At 49.1% G+C, this 15269-nt stretch overlaps 1 protein-coding gene across 2 annotated transcripts in view; it reads right to left on the bottom strand.

The window, feature by feature from the left end:
* Positions 1 to 2018: 2018 nt before the first annotated feature.
* CNNM1 (cyclin and CBS domain divalent metal cation transport mediator 1) overlaps positions 2019 to 15269 on the bottom strand; it is a 48060-nt gene continuing 34809 nt past the window's right edge. For both annotated transcript variants that reach the window (XM_037138990.2, XM_037138989.2), the window contains 5 exons: positions 9999 to 10162; positions 6361 to 6544; positions 6063 to 6212; positions 4347 to 4448; positions 2019 to 3354 (listed from right to left, as the gene is read on the bottom strand). In XM_037138990.2, the coding sequence (XP_036994885.2) occupies positions 3275 to 3354; positions 4347 to 4448; positions 6063 to 6212; positions 6361 to 6544; positions 9999 to 10162 (680 nt within the window). In that variant the 3' untranslated portion in view covers positions 2019 to 3274. The remainder of the gene's footprint in view (positions 3355 to 4346; positions 4449 to 6062; positions 6213 to 6360; positions 6545 to 9998; positions 10163 to 15269) is intronic.

Here is a 15269-nt window from a genome sequence, read left to right as displayed (position 1 = left end):
CCTGCTCTCGAGGAGGGCACACCTCCAGGCCCTACCACTTCCTGGCTGTGTGACCTTGCGCAAGTCACCTAAACGCTCAGAGCCCACTTTGCAACTAAAACAAAACAGACTAAGGCCTTCACAGGGTAGTTTTTGAGAGAGATGAGCGAATGTATACTCAGCACAAGACTTGGCACCTAGAGCCCTCAGCAAAATAGTTGTTACTGTTGCTTATTTTTTACTGTTAATGAAGTTAACAGCTTCTATGGAAGCTCCTGGGAAGAATCTTAAATTGTCCTGGTACAGGACGCTAATCGTCCTGAGTGCTGGTTTGAGATTGGCCGCAGGTGTCAAATTCCAGCCTGCCTTCCACAACAAAGATGTTAAATGTTACCTAACACACCCTCCCACTGGTCTGGCTGTTCCCTCCCTGCTGCATTGGTTTAAAACTGACCAGTTAGCCTGGCTTACTCCCCTGTTCCTTTCCCCAGCCTTTGGTGGGAAACTGTTGGAGTCGCGCCACTGTGGCTTCTCTCCAAATAGTCTGCAAAAGCAAGCCATTGTGACTAGCATGTGATCTCAAGGGGTTGGCTGGATCCAGCCCCCAAGACCTTGAACTTGAAAGGTGCCTACCAGTGTGTCATGCATCACATGGGTTCAACAGGTAATTGTCTTAGTGCTTCTTTCTTGCCCTCCTTCACACTCTGGCTTCTCATTTGGGTTTTACTTTCCATTTCTGGCATTTGCTCCTGCAAAATCTTACCCATCTGGCTTCCCAAAGTAGAGCACCAGCACTTTGCTGTAACCTTAATCTCATACCTGGTCTTCAAAACAAGCCTCTTCAGGCAGGTGAACCCCAGGTGAGATCCTCACCTGTCAGCTCCATCCAACCTGCATCTCAAATGAAACTACTCCAGAACTCTGAGATTCAGGGGCAAGGAAAACAGTCACATTTCAGGAAAAGCATTTTCATTTTATTTAAAAATTATTTACAATTCATGAAGCCTTCATAGATGCTTTACTTTAAAATTACAATCCTCTTTTTTTTTTTAAAACTTTTTTAACCTGAAGAAAATGTGGGGTGGTGCAGTTGGGGGACAGGGAAGGGAGTGGTGACAGGCTCCTTAGGGATTCTGCAAAGGGCTGGATGTAGTGCGACAGCAGTGGCCTGCGTGGGAATGGAGGGAAGACTGGCCAGAGAGGCCCCCTGGGGTCAGTGGCCACCTGGGCACCAAGAATGCATGATGACATTTCTTGCTTGAAATTTACAGTTTGCTGGTTTGGGCCTGAGGCAGTCAGCACGGGGGTGGGGGGAGAAGGCTTGACAAGGCCTGTTCCTACCAGGCGAGATTAGGTGTTGGAGGTGGGTGGTAGCTGTCTACGAGAAGTCATGCACTGCTGAGCCTCAGGCAGGGCCAGGCAAGGGATGTGAAGTCAATAATACACTGCTGGAGAAGGTACCCCCAGCTGGAGAGTCTACTTCCACATGTTCCTGGCTGCCAGAGCTGCTTGGGTTCAGGTTCGGCGGAGAAGAGGGGGATGAGGCTATGTGGGGTGTAGGTTGTGCACAGCCTAGGCTGTGCCCAGAATTTCCGAGGACCACTTCTTGATGGGTGCCAGCTTTCCCCACTGATTCAAGGACACTTGCGAAGACCACTTACGACTAAGAATCTGTCTCAAACTTCCAGTGTTCACTTCACTCTGTACTGCAGAAACCCTGGGCTGAAAGTTCCCCTTTCAGTTAAAATAGTGGTTTTTAACCCTTTGTGGGCTTTGAGAAACTTATGAAAGCTTTAGCCCTCCTGAAAACACGCATAAGAACACATACACTAAATTCCTAATGTTAAAAATTTCATGGACCCTCTGAAGTCCAACAGTGGACCCCTTGGGGTGATGGACCCCAAGTTAAGAACCCCTGAGTTAAAGGTTCCTGTGGGTAAGCATTTTCTTTTGAGATGCAAATAACCCAGAGGAATTATTATATGATTATTCAACCCATGTGATTATGGATGGAATGGGTGAGCACATGGGAATGTCCGGATTGTGGAGGAAGGGGAGGTAAGTCTGGCGGTCTCCCCCAAGGAAAAGTTAGGGAATGTTCTGGAGATTCAACAGGTAGCCCTGGATCAGGGACCTAGATCAGAAAGGGACACAGATGTCCCAAAGACAACCTTCACATCCACATTTTCCCTAAGGCTGGCTTTGAGTCCTGAGTAGAACTTGTTTACTCAAGTAGGTATGTGCGGTCATCCTGCCATCTGATGGTGACGCTTTGAATTGCATCTGCTCCCACATCCAGGAGGAGAACCAGAGATCTAACATGTTCTTGGATTAAAGCGCACATGGCTGACCTGCTGGGATGTATTAAGGGGTAGGGGTGGGGGGAATGGATGGAAAAGAGGAGACTCTTCACTGTTCCTGTGTAACGCACACTGAAGTCCCATGAGACCTCGCATCCTTCTTGGCTGACCTGGCACTCTTTGGTTTGTCATGGCTGAACTTGCTTCAACAGCCTAGAATTTTTCCATATATATTCTACTTCTATTTTTAAAACCTGAAGTTCCATCTCTGGCTCCCAACTGGGTGTCTCTGCTCCCTGTCCCTCCTCTCCCAGGGCAGATTTATTGATGGATTGGTAACTAGTGAGGGGAAGCCAAAGCAGATGTGTCCCTGGGAAAATTAGTGACTTGAGGTTCCACCTTACATTCTTTCCGTTCCAGCCGAGACATACTCCTCAGGACTGCCGGAACCCTCATCTAACAGGAAACCAACCACCCACCGTTTTCTGTGCTGTTACCTTACATGCCAACACGGCTGATCCCGCTGCCTTCAAGTTCTGGAGGAATCCTTGGTGCATTAGTTCTGAACTAACTTGCATACCTGCTACTTCAGCCTCCTCTGTGCCTGTCTCTCAGTGGCACCTGTGAGCTAAGCTAAGCATGAAATATGACATCAGGGGATCTCAAGAACAAAAAGGGCATCAAAGGTCCCCAAGTGGCAATGTCAGCTTGGGGTCATGTCTTCTCCAGTCCAGACTGTGCCGTGGACAAGACCATTTCTAACATGTTCCCCCCTGGAGCCACCTCCTTCCGTTCTGGCCACAGCAAGCCTCTGAGTCAAACTGGAGGCAACGAGGGAAAGTCTGCCAACCTGACATGTAGGGGTGAAGAGGTGGTAAGGGGAGCAGTGCGCTCTGTCACCTGTGGGAGGCCTTGGGAGAAGCAGATGATGGGCCGGTGGGTTCTCCCCCAAAGCTCTGGAATCTCACGCACTCAGCGAACGATGTCTGCCCCTGTCATGTGATCAAAGGTGTTAAATTGGAGTTCTCCTCAGAGGCTCTCTCTCCATCAGGTGACCGCTTCCCTTTTCGACCACCTGAAAAACACAGTTTGTGAGGATCGATCTGTAAGACTGGGAGGACATCCATACTGTCCTCCTCAAAACAGGAGCAGAAATGGAGATAGTCTGGCAGGAAGGAATCTGCATTGTGTCCTGCCTGGTGCTGATATCAGAATATGTACACCCTGAAGGATGAGGATGCACCTTCCACCTGAGATGACAGCTCTAAAAAGCCACAACCCCAGGCCAGTGCCAATGGCATGGAACTTTCCTGGAGAGAACTGAGGAAGGCCCACGTCATGCCTGGGATCCTGCCTTTCCCATCCTCAGCAGGACCGACCGCCTAGCCTCTGACAGAGGACTGGCCTCCCCCCTTTGCTGTCCCACGCATGAGCCACGGTGGTGGGTGTAGCTGGACACCACCCCCAGGGACCTACATTCTCTAGCTCTGAAGCTCTGCCTGCATTGGGCGGGTGGGGTAAAAGGGCAATCTATTCCCAGCTCTGTTGTTTTTAGAAAGAACATTTTTTACCTTTCTTCTGCCATCGACTTCCTTCCTTGGTAGATTTTGCTCTCCTTTCTAATCAGTCTCCTGGACATAAATGTCTTTAAAGGACCAGATAGTAAATACTGGTTTTTTACTATCTGCAAAAAGCAGACCGTTTTTGCAGGCCTTATGGTCCATTTTGCAATAACTGAACTCTGCCATTGTGGCCGTAAATAACAAATGGGTCTGTCTATGACCCAATTAAGTATTTACAAGAACAGGTGGGGGGTGATCAGGGTGGGCCTGGGGACACGGTTTGCAGATCTCTCTCTGTGTTAGATAACCATCATTTGAATAGGACAGATCCCCAAATTATCAAGGGTGAGATACCAGCTGAAGCCCTACGATGGATTTCCATGACCAAACCTCATTAGGGGTCCCAAAGGGAGCCAATGGTTTCTCCTCCATGAGTAAGATCCTAACATGCTTTCTCTACTAACCAGCTGGTGGGTAGCTTTCGGCTTGGTGAAGAACTACTCACTCAAGGTTCTCAGCAGCTTCTTGCCCACGGTTTCCTCCAAGTCGCTACTGCAAGGGCTGGTCTCTGTATCCAGGAGGATATTGCAACATTCACTATCTGATGCTGAGAGGTTAGAAGAAAGGACACAGGTTTTTCCAACCTATACATCCAGGGATCTAAGTGGAATGATTCTGGTTGATGTTTCTTAGCAGGTGAAAGTTCAAAACCAGAGTTAAGTCAGCAGGGGTCCTAACAAGGAAGGGATGCCTAGGAAGAAGGGGCACTTTAGTGCCACAAAAGGAACGAAGAGACAGAACAGGAATCAGAATCAAATATTCAAACACTGTTTGGCAGAGGAAAGAAGAGAACAAGATGTTCTCTACTCCGCATCTTTGCCACACAGAAAGCACATAGGAGGACAAGTGGGGATGTTTCCTTTCTCTGTTTGAACAGACACTGGAAAATCGCAGGGCTCAATAACAATAAAGTGCATGTCAGGCTTTCTCCCACTGAACCCAGTGAGAAGTCAGAAATCTCAGCCAGGAAGGGGCCCAGGCTCCTACAGCCAACGTGGGAAGAGCCTAAACCGGAGACAAAGTGGTGTGGTGGACACTGCACTGTACCCTGAGCGGGGGGCTGAGCCTCCTCTAATGCAGTATACGGTCGGGCCATTTCCCTTCTCCAGGTCTCAGGGTCCTTCTGTGTCACAGAGGAGGATGGATTAGATAATCTCCGAAGACTACCCCATCTCCTCCACTCTCATTCCTTTGATACAATTTCTTGCTACATATTTTAGCTACTAAATTCAGTGTGTGTGGGAGAAGAACATCAGTTGTTCTAAATTTGGGTCCTAGGCCAGTGATTACATATGTCCCAGATTTGCTGCATTAGCTACAATTTGACACGTGTTGTCTCCCTGACTTTGAAAATCTACCAGCACTTGTCAGGTCATTGCTCTGAACTTGAGGGGCCTCAGACTATGGCCCAGGGCAGATCTCAAACAAAGGTCAGATGGGGTAACTGCAAACCTGGGGAGTGGGTACCAAGGGCTGCTGAAAGCTTGGGGGAGTATATTTTGGGCAAGAACAGAGGGATCTCAGGACTGTTGGGAGGCTGGGAGCTTGGAGCAACACCATGTCAAGTCAGGGGCATCCAGTGTCTTGGAGGGAGGTGACATGATTTCAGACTTCAGGACAAGTCCCAAGGTTACTTCTGGTCTCTGGGGCTCAGAGGAAGGGAAGGGCCCTGGCAATGAGTGGTGGCTGACTTCCATGTCTTGATCTCTAAAGCAGGTCTGACAATAACTGTGTAATATTTAAAGAGCATGGTACCAAGCACTGGGATGTGCCCTCTCTCTCTATGTTATCTCTATGCTCAAAGTTACTTTATGAGCTAGTTACCATGATTTGTATTTTTTTAAAGTAAAGAAACTTACCCATTTAGACAAAGAAACTGAACCTTCGGCTACAGTAACTTACCTAAAATTGCCTCGCTCCTAAGTGAAGGAGCCAGGCTTTGAACCCAGGTGGAAGCCTCACTCTTAACTGTCCTACACACTGACTTCCCAGGAGAATGAATTAGGATGGATAGTAGTTGCTTAGTAGATGATAGTTTCTTTCCCTGGTGGTGTAAACAGCCAGGACCTATTACACAGGGGCCAGGGTCCCAGGGTCCCCTCACCCAGTGCCTGATGGCAATGACCTCCGTGCTCCTCCGAGCCCTGTTACCCTCCCTGACCTGCTCTTGCGGGAACCACTGCAGGAGACAGAGAGAGCCGCTGCGTGCTGTGCTCCTCGAAGTCTGTCACATCCTCCTGGGTGAAGGTCATCTCCTCCATCCTCAGGTACACGACCTCGCCGGGGCTTCTCAGCCCATCTGAGTGGCTGCCTGAGGAGCACAGCGAGTGTCACCCCTCTGCTTTGGAGAAGGCCCGGGGCTCCATGGGGACAAGATGGCTGCTCTGGACAGCTATGAGGAGGAAGGCAGGGCTGCCCTCACCCCAAGGCAGCCCAGCCCATCGGCCCAACTGACTTACACGGCAGGCTGTTCCTGTTGTTCAGGAGGGTGACGGCAGGGTCATCCTTGGGGGTCTGGGGCGTGCCCCGGATCGTGGGCGCCTTGGTGGAGTCTCCATCAGCAAAGGCCTCCATGTCCGGGGACTGGGGTGAGCTGTCCATGTGGCAGGCGGTGAGTGCATTCTGGTACTGCTGCCGTGTGATCTGGGTGGAAGAGGCAGAGGGGGCGGACGCTCAGGAGGAGCCGGGCCGAGCCCTCCCTAGGAGTGGCCTGCCTGCCCAAGCTAAGACGCAGCCCCACCAGGGTGCTTTGGAACCCAGGACTCTGGCCGGGGCCCGTGACCTGGGGGTCTCACCCAAACCCTACCAAGCCAGGGAGTGAAGGCAGTGAAGGGACCCTTTGCTTGTTTGCCACCAGTGTCATTTTTATTGGCTCCGGTCTCTTAAACTGTACCTGGAGGAGCTAAGTCTTCCCCTGAGACCCTGCAGAGGACAGAGGGCATCTTCAGCTGGCAGGGCGGTTGTCCAGGGAGACGTTTAAAACACGGGCTTAGTTGCCAAGGGCCCTCTTCCCAAGGATCAGTCAGTGGGGACCCAAAGAATGGGACCCTCAGTTTGCATAAAAGGCTGAAATAGGAAACCGCCATAAACTGGCAAAACCACACATGAAGTGAATATGTATTTTTTGATGCCTTCCATAGTTAATATAGGGGTCACATCTGATATATCCTTAAAGAAATTACTGCCAGAAAGAAGTTCCTTTCTCTGGGTGATTATTCACTCCCTTATATTGGATAAGAACCCAAAGATCCGCTGTTTCCTCCTCCCCCCTTTTTTGACCAGGAAGCTCAAAGATAAATTTACTATTTACTTTCAGTAGCAAACTCATTCCTGATAGCTTTTTCACCAACTTGGTCTACAATCTCTATTCAATTTTTAACTTAAAACACAATTGGACTATTTATTTATTTTTGGAATTCATATGCAATCTTACTCGAAGTACTTACTATCAATACCCTAAAGAGGTGGAACTAGAAATTAGGTTTCAGCTGCCGGTGAAAGCTCTAGTGCCAGCGTCACCCAGAAGGGCTTGTTTTTGCAGGCAGAGGTTGGTAGATGAGGATGGGACCTTCATTCACACAGTGCATTATGGCTTACAGGGCACACGGGCACGTGTAATCGCCTTTGCTGGTCATGACTGAACGGGGTGGGCAGGCAAGGTTTTGTACTCCCCATATTACGAGTAAGAAAATGGAGTCCAGGAGTTTGAGGAACTTGCCTGAGGTCTGGGAGAGGTAGGCCCTCAGATCGTAGCCAGCGCACGAGCTCCCGTGGTATGGGTTTTGCCTGGGGGACCGCTATTCACTCTTTGGAGCCACGGTGAATGGAGAATGTGCAACTAACTCCAAGCTCTCACAGGGGAAACTCCAGAGTCTAATGATGGTCCCCTGTAATCTGGATATTTTAGTTTAAAGGGTCTTCTTCATTCTTACTCTGTATGCTGCAAATGTAGCTGCCTGCATTAGGCTGTTTTTCTCATGTCCACTTAAGTGGCCTTTCACAGTCCTTCAGGGGAAAAGGCAATAGCTACTTTGTAGTTTTGGGCTATATAAGAATCTGGAGGACTGACAAAAAGCTGGCACAGAGCTGAACCAAGGTCATTATCAAAACCCAGTGTTTTAAATGTGCCCACAGGTTTTCTGAAGGTGAAGCTTTCTTTGGAGTCTTTCGGACTCTCCTGGCTTAAAGGACAGGAAAATCTCCTAAGTGACGCTCGGTAAGCCCAGCAAAGCACCTGGTATTACTCAGGGATATGCCGACTTAGTAGCCAACACACCCAGAAGTTCGCCTTTTAACCAGCGTGATGTCTCCTATCATTTCATGGCTCGCATCCCTGAAAACACGATGCTGCAATTTAGCGATTCTGCCACCAGATGGTGATGCGGCATCTTGGTCACAGTGACACAGCAAGACTATGCCAAATATTCTTAGTGTGATAATGATATTTACAGAACATGTTTTTTAAAAAAAGGCATAAGGACTCTTTGGTACCTTCACAACTTATTAACTACTACTAATCACAGCTGTCATATCTTTCCCAGATAATCACAAGGTACACCTTTCTATCTAATTTGGTAACTTAGTGTGAAGTCGGTTTACTCCTGGACTTAAACAGTTCTAGAACTTCACTCAGCCAGTCACAGGGGCTTCAGCCAATGAAAACACCCCTTTTGTATAGACTTCCCTAAAGCTTCCCCCAAAACTCTCTTCATGTTAAAGAAAAGGGGGGTGGGTAGGAGAGGTCAATAAGAGAGCAGCCTACATAATGGTCCTCACGGGTCCATTAAGTCAGGAGGAGGGGATTTTTAATTTTAGTCCAAGGCAGGGGTGCCCAGCCCGCAGCCCCTGGGCTGCATGATTCCCAGATGGCTGTGAATGTAGCCCAACACAAAATTAAGTGAATTTATTTAAAATAGTATGAGATTTTTGTGTGATTATGTGTCTCAAGGTATTTCATGTGTGGCCCAAGAGAACTCTTCTTCTTCCAGTGTGGCCCAGAGATGCCAAAAGGTTGGACACCCCTGGCGGCATCACCTTAACTTACATTAAAAAAACAAAACAAGAGAAAAACAACACCAACATAAAGCCCTATGTTAAAACAAGGGCTTGAACGGTCAAATTCCCTTCTATCGAACCACTCATTCCAGAGTTCTCCATTTGCAACAGGAAGAGGCTCTCACCAGACACCAGCTCTGCTGGCACCTAGAACTTGGACTTCAAGCCCCCAGAACTGTGAGGAGTAAGTTGTTCAAGCCACCCAGCCTATGGTAATTTGATGTAGCAGCCCAAATAGACTAAGACAAATAGAAAGACCTGAGAAACAAACCTAACAAAAAACTCCCAGTTCAAACAGAATCCAATTGCCTTACTCTGGCCAAAAAGATGCCAGGGGACTTTGCTGCTAATGCTCCAGTCTCATCTCACACCAGCCGCTGCATTTGTGCCCAGATTCCCGAGCCACCAAGCTCTTTCTGTCTGTCATTTCTATCTTGAACATTCTCCCAACCTCCCATTTCAGGTCTCAGCAAAAATGTCCCTTTCTCGCCTGCTCTGATGACCATTTCTAAAGTAGCCTCACTGTTCATCCCACCACCCTGTTTATTTCCTTCATAACTGTTATCACTACCTGAAATTGCCTAGGTTTTATCTATGTGATGACTTATTTATTATCTTTCCCCTGTTGGCATGGAAGGTACAGAAACACGGGAGCTTGCTGTCTTGTTCGCCTCAGTAACTCACCTGGGCAGGGCCGCGCACACAGCAGGCATTCGGTAAATATTCGAACCACTAACTCCTACTGTGACTTTCCACTTCTCTTCCTACAAATCACGTGCCCAGTACTACAAACCAGTAAGAGTTATTAGCACAGTAGAATTTCCCTTCTTTCATCCTACCTCCACCTCTGGGGAAGGTCTGCAGTGAGAGGGCTGCAGGGCTGGAAGTGAAGCCAGGAGAAGAATCATGGGTCTGGCTTTCTGAGGTTTAACCTCATCGTCACATTATCTTGGATCATGGAGGAATGGGATGCACATCCTGTCCCTCTTCCCCAGCCAACTCTGCCAGCAGGATCGAGGGACGGTCCACCTGTGGGAGTTACCTTCACAAACTGCACGTCGCTCAGGATGTGAACTGAGTAGTCAGGCGTGTAGAGGTTGTTGTTGCTACTGCACAGCTGGGTGTTGCTCCCTCCAAAGTCGCTGCGCTCTCGGTTGGGAGACTCGGAGCGGTTCAACCCGCTGCAGCGGGAAGGGGAGCGGTTCACTGCAGATGATGGGGGGGGAGGGAGAAAAGGCAAGGAGGGGTGGGTGTAAAGAAAGGAGAGGAGACCAAAAACAGAGTGGGGGGAAGAGGGGTGTTGTTTACTGAGGTTCTGCAGGACTTTAAGGCAATGGTTACCCTGGGTGGTAGAACCAGGCCGTCTCCCCTCCTATCAGAGCCCAGGGAAATGACCAGCTGCCCCACTGATGTTTACTCCTTGGGGGGCAAACACTTAGGACAGCAACTAATGGCTCCCCTCTGTTCAGGTGCCTCCTGCTCCCAAGACAGCCAGGGAGGAGCTGGGCCGAGGGTATCGTTGCCTTATTTGGTTCTGGTTTTGGGGTTAAGTGCTGTGGATGAAAAAAGGGGCTCTGTAATACATGCAACAGAAAGTAATCCCACAGGGTGATCTGACCCTGAATTTCTCACTGGGCAGTCACACTCCAGGCTTACAACAAGGTTTAAGCAAGCCCCATCCATGGCTCTCATGCATCTAGGTTAATATACCTTTGAAATGTCAGAGTGGTCCTCTTTTTCAGACCTTTCTGAAGTGTGACTGCTCTCAAGGAAGCTCATAATCTTAACTATCCTGTACCTTGCTTTCCCCCATCTTCATGCAATCGCCCTTACATCCTTCCTTAATTTCCATTGTATATAACAAAGTGCAAAGTTGTCATTCTCTGGGGCGTTGTGAGATCTTGCTCCCTGGCACGTTGTCAGTTTGGTTCGAATAAACTCATAAAAATTCTCTACACTGACAGTGCAGACAAGGCCCAGGCTGTAGGTGTTGAGGCCCAGGCTCGACTCCGACCGTGAGACCTTCTAGCAGGACGCGTTATTTTGTATGGACTCCCCTCACAAGCCTTATTTTAGAAAGGCCAGGATCTGCCCTCAAGCTTGCCCGTCACAGCCCAGGTAACCAATCCTCCCTGCACTGACGTGCTGTGGTACAGTAACCGGGTCTGCCCCACACGGCTGGGCCCAGGGCACGTGGGGGCCCACAGACTCTGTGCGTACACATTCCAGTCACACCGTGAACGGTTAAAATAGGTTCCGCCCTTGTCCTTGACAACCTGGAAGTCCAGGTCCAACTCCTTAGAGTTTTGTGCCAGAGAACAGGGCTGTATGAGGAGAACCGAGCCCTTGCCCCCTCTTTGGATGGGGAGTTCTGGGATTTCGGTATCTTGAAATGTAGTCTGGAAGGAAAAACACAGGTTGTGTGGGCATGTCCTATTGGCCTGGAAAACTCCTCACCCCACAGAGAGGCCCGGGATTTAGGAGGTCCAAGGTGCGGTCCCCTCAAGTGTGGGACTAGGGCGGGGCACCCTCTATGCCTAGTGGGCGGGGGAGAATAAGGCCTCCTAAATGTCCAGAGTCACTTTGTCTTCCATTTTTCAAGAAGCACCTTCTTGGGAAAGTTCAGTTAGGACCGTGTTACTAGGTTTCAAAGTAAACTACGTGCATTACCCTCCCCAGGATTAATAGAAGCAAAGTTTGGAAGATGACCCTAACTTTATCTCCATTTGGGAATAAGCCCCTCCCGGGCCTCTGCTTCCCAAGTGACGCTACTCTGCATTTCTCCGTAAAAAGGAGAAAGAGCAGGCTGTCAGCTTCTCGTAACGCAGATTTAGGGCAGGGTTTCAAATGAAGACTCCAATAATTCAGAGATTCTGCTTCTTGTTCTTTCAGGGTAGAACCTCAGGAATTTAATTCTCTCTCTTGAGATAATGTTGCCGTCAATCAAAACATCTGATTAGCATCTATTTGGAGTGAGTCCTTGGGGGCGGATGATCTGTTTGGCTGCCAAGCTGTTATTGTTGTCTGACAAACTGTGTTTCAGAAAGATTAAAATAACAACCGGGCGAATCATTTTTTTCCTTTAGAACCGTAAGAATCACTGCTTTGATAAGATTACTGAATTAAGGGTTCCACTTTGTCTTCCCCTTCTCAGTAAACGTCATTCTCGTAGACTGTCATTTACGCCGGAAACCTGGAGCCACCCTGACCCCTGCCAGTCCACAGCCCCAAGTCAAGTCCTCTCGTCTCCACCACCGACAGAATAAGCCCAGCTGCCTTTACCTCTGCCTCAGGTCAAGGTTTTCATCCCTTTCACCTGGCCCACAGTCTCATCTCCCTATTTACAATTGTATTTATAATCAGTTTTCACCTCAGCTGCCAGAAGCACATTTTATTTTATTTTTAATATTTTATTTATTTATTTTTAGAGAGAGGGGACGGGAAGGAGATAGAGAGGGAGAGAAACATCAATGTGTGGTTGCCTCTTGCATGCCCCCCACTGGGGACCTGGCCTGCAACCCAGGCATGTGCCCTGACTGGGAATCAAACCGGTGACCCTTTGCTTCACAGGCCTGAGCTCAGTCCACTGAACTACAACAGCCAGGGCTAGAAGCACATTTTAAAAACACAAATCAGTTTCTTATTGAATCTGAATAAAACCCACACTCTTTGCTGTGACCCTAACGCCCTGCCACGACCCGACCTGACCTCTGCTGTCCCGCCTGATGGCATCTTGGGACTCCCTTCCCCGCCCCTGCTTGCTCTGCTCTACTTGCAGCTGGGGGGGGGGCGGGTCCTCAATCATGCAAGCATCTCCCACCGTAGATTCCAGTTCCCCTGCTCTCTCTTCTCCTTTCCCCCACCCCTACCCCCTCCCCCAGCCACTCTCACCTCTCAGTCGTTAGGTCTCAGCTGAAACACCATGTCCTCCCAAGACCTGGTCTGGCCCCCCCAACAAGATTTCCCTGTTTTCCTCTATCACTGCCCTCTGTGCATTTCTTCAAAGCAGTTTCACAAGTTTTAATTGCACAGTTGTACTTCTTTGTTATAGCTACTCAATTTAATTCTCAGTTCCATGAGGGCACTGACCTTGTCTTCTCTGGTCATCACTGAACACCCAGTACCTAGCATGGTGCCCGGCCTAGAGTAGGTGCCCAAGAAAAATGTGTAGAATGAAGGAATCAGCACGTAACAGCCTCCTAAGGAGTTTTTTTGAAATTGAAAGTCTAAATTTTGTTTTTTAAAGAAGTTTCAGAGCTCTCAAATCATCCTGGAATCAGAAAACCTTTCCTCTGCATCCTAAAGTCATTCTGAGAAAGCTGACATCTCCAAGAAGCTCGCTGTGGGTAGGAGGACACTTCAGAAACACAGATGGGGAGTGAGGCCATGTGCAGCGAGAGTCAAAGGGTACCAGGAAGCTGCGGGCGCTGGCCCGGTAGCTTGAGGAAGAGGGCACGGGAGCATTAGGATTTTCTATCTGTCTGTCTAGTAAGAGCTTTTGTAACAGGGGTCATGGAGTCAGGTCTACTTATCCACTGGGCTTTAGAGGGCTGGCCACTCCTCTAGAGTGGCCAAGGACTGAAAGGGCCAGTGACTGTGCAGAGAACAGAGTGAAGCACCAAAGTGATGGTAAATGGCGGTAGTATTGGGCAGAAAAATACGTATTTAATTTCTGGTCCTGGTCCCTTGAAAACAAACTGATGAGCTTTGGCTTGGCTAGATCCATTTGTGCCGTTCTAAGGTGGCGGCTGGCTAAGTCCGCCGATGGTGCCGCATTGGGGCAAGTTCTTAGGGCAAAGGCAGGGAGCTCTGCAGGAGGGCGGCTTCTTTGGCCTGTGTGTGGAATCTGGAAAACCATACCTGACCTGCTGGGTCTGGTCCTCAGTTCAGTTTGAAACAAGAGGAGAGAACGTAAGCAGGCCCTGTAGCTCCAGTTACCCTGAGAAATAACCACCGCTCCTTGATAACCCTCTCTGTCTGCCCGGACATGTGCTCCACATGCCCCGCACCTGCTGTCCTCATCCTCATCCCTTCTGTCACAATTCAAGGTGCATTCAAGGAAAATGACAGGGAAACACAGCCCTGTCTTATCTACTAAACAACTTCCATCCAATAGAAGGTTCTGCCTGAATCACTTCTACTCCCTGTTGGACACAGAGGCAACATACAGTGTCCCAGTTCCCCCAGAGCGCTCCTCCTCACTGACACCCAGGGCAGACGTGTCACCCTGTTGTCACTCACAGGGACCTGCGTGTCAGACACAAACAACACCACTGTTGGGCTGGGGGGAGACACAGGGCTTATTTTTTTTTTTTAAGTAAAAACAATGCTATTGAAGGTTTATTTGTAAAACCCCAAAGGATTCCCCACACTAAAAGATAGAACTGTCTTACAAAGGTCAGGTCTATAAAGATAATTTTTAAAAAGGAAAAGAAATCCTTGTTTCATGACAAAGAAAGTCCCCCGCTCATCCAAGTGTTGTGCAAGATCAGTGTTCTCATGTCCCAGAGCCTGACATTCCTCAATAGGTGGGATGCTGATGACTTGGCTTTTTGGTAATTGTGCCCATGCATGCAGAGGTTTCTGAGCGAGGGACATGGAAATGCTTTTAATAAAAAAGGAGAAGAAATCAGTAACAGACGAGTGTCCCAGCAGCATGGCAAACTAGTTCAAGTTGTATAATTCCCCTTGGCATTTCCTAAGCACACAGAGGCACAGCTTGGGGAGCGAAGCGAAGAGGGAAATCCTGGCTGCAGTGTAAAGAGGTCTAAGGGAGGACAGACCAAACACCGATGCATGACACTGACCATAGACCCCCTCTACGGGAGGGGGGCCAAGCAGCCAACACGGCCCTTGTCAACTCTTGCTCGTCAAGCCCTCAAGCTGGCCCTAGAGAGACAGGGTGCTGGTGGGGGGCAGGGATTTCTACTCTAGACCTCTGAGTGCTGTGGAGAAGTGGGTAGGCCCCATTTCCGCAGGCTCTGCCTAGTCAGTCTGCAAGACACGCGTGTCCTAGATGACCAACCAGAGTGACTGAGGTTAGGGGGAGAAGACACAGGGGTGTAATTGGGGGTGGCATAGAAGATTTTCCACTGTGTATGGGGCTACATGGAGTATCCTTTGTGTTAATGGGCAGGGCCCCCGAAAACCTATGCACAGCCCCGGTACTCCTGCTTCACTCTTGACACCTGTACCAGGAGAGCGGTCACAACTCTATCCCAGGAGAAGGACCCACAATTCAGTAGAATCCCCACTCCCCGGTTCAGTCTGGGGATTTCAGGGGACAGTGGGGTTCAGTGCCTGCCTGTGCCAC

Source organism: Artibeus jamaicensis, unplaced genomic scaffold (genome assembly GCF_021234435.1).
Source record: "Artibeus jamaicensis isolate MK-2021 breed Jamaican fruit bat unplaced genomic scaffold, CSHL_Jam_final contig_252, whole genome shotgun sequence".
In the NCBI taxonomy this organism is placed as follows: Eukaryota; Metazoa; Chordata; class Mammalia; order Chiroptera; family Phyllostomidae; genus Artibeus; species Artibeus jamaicensis.
This window is presented reverse-complemented; position numbering and strand designations above follow the sequence as displayed.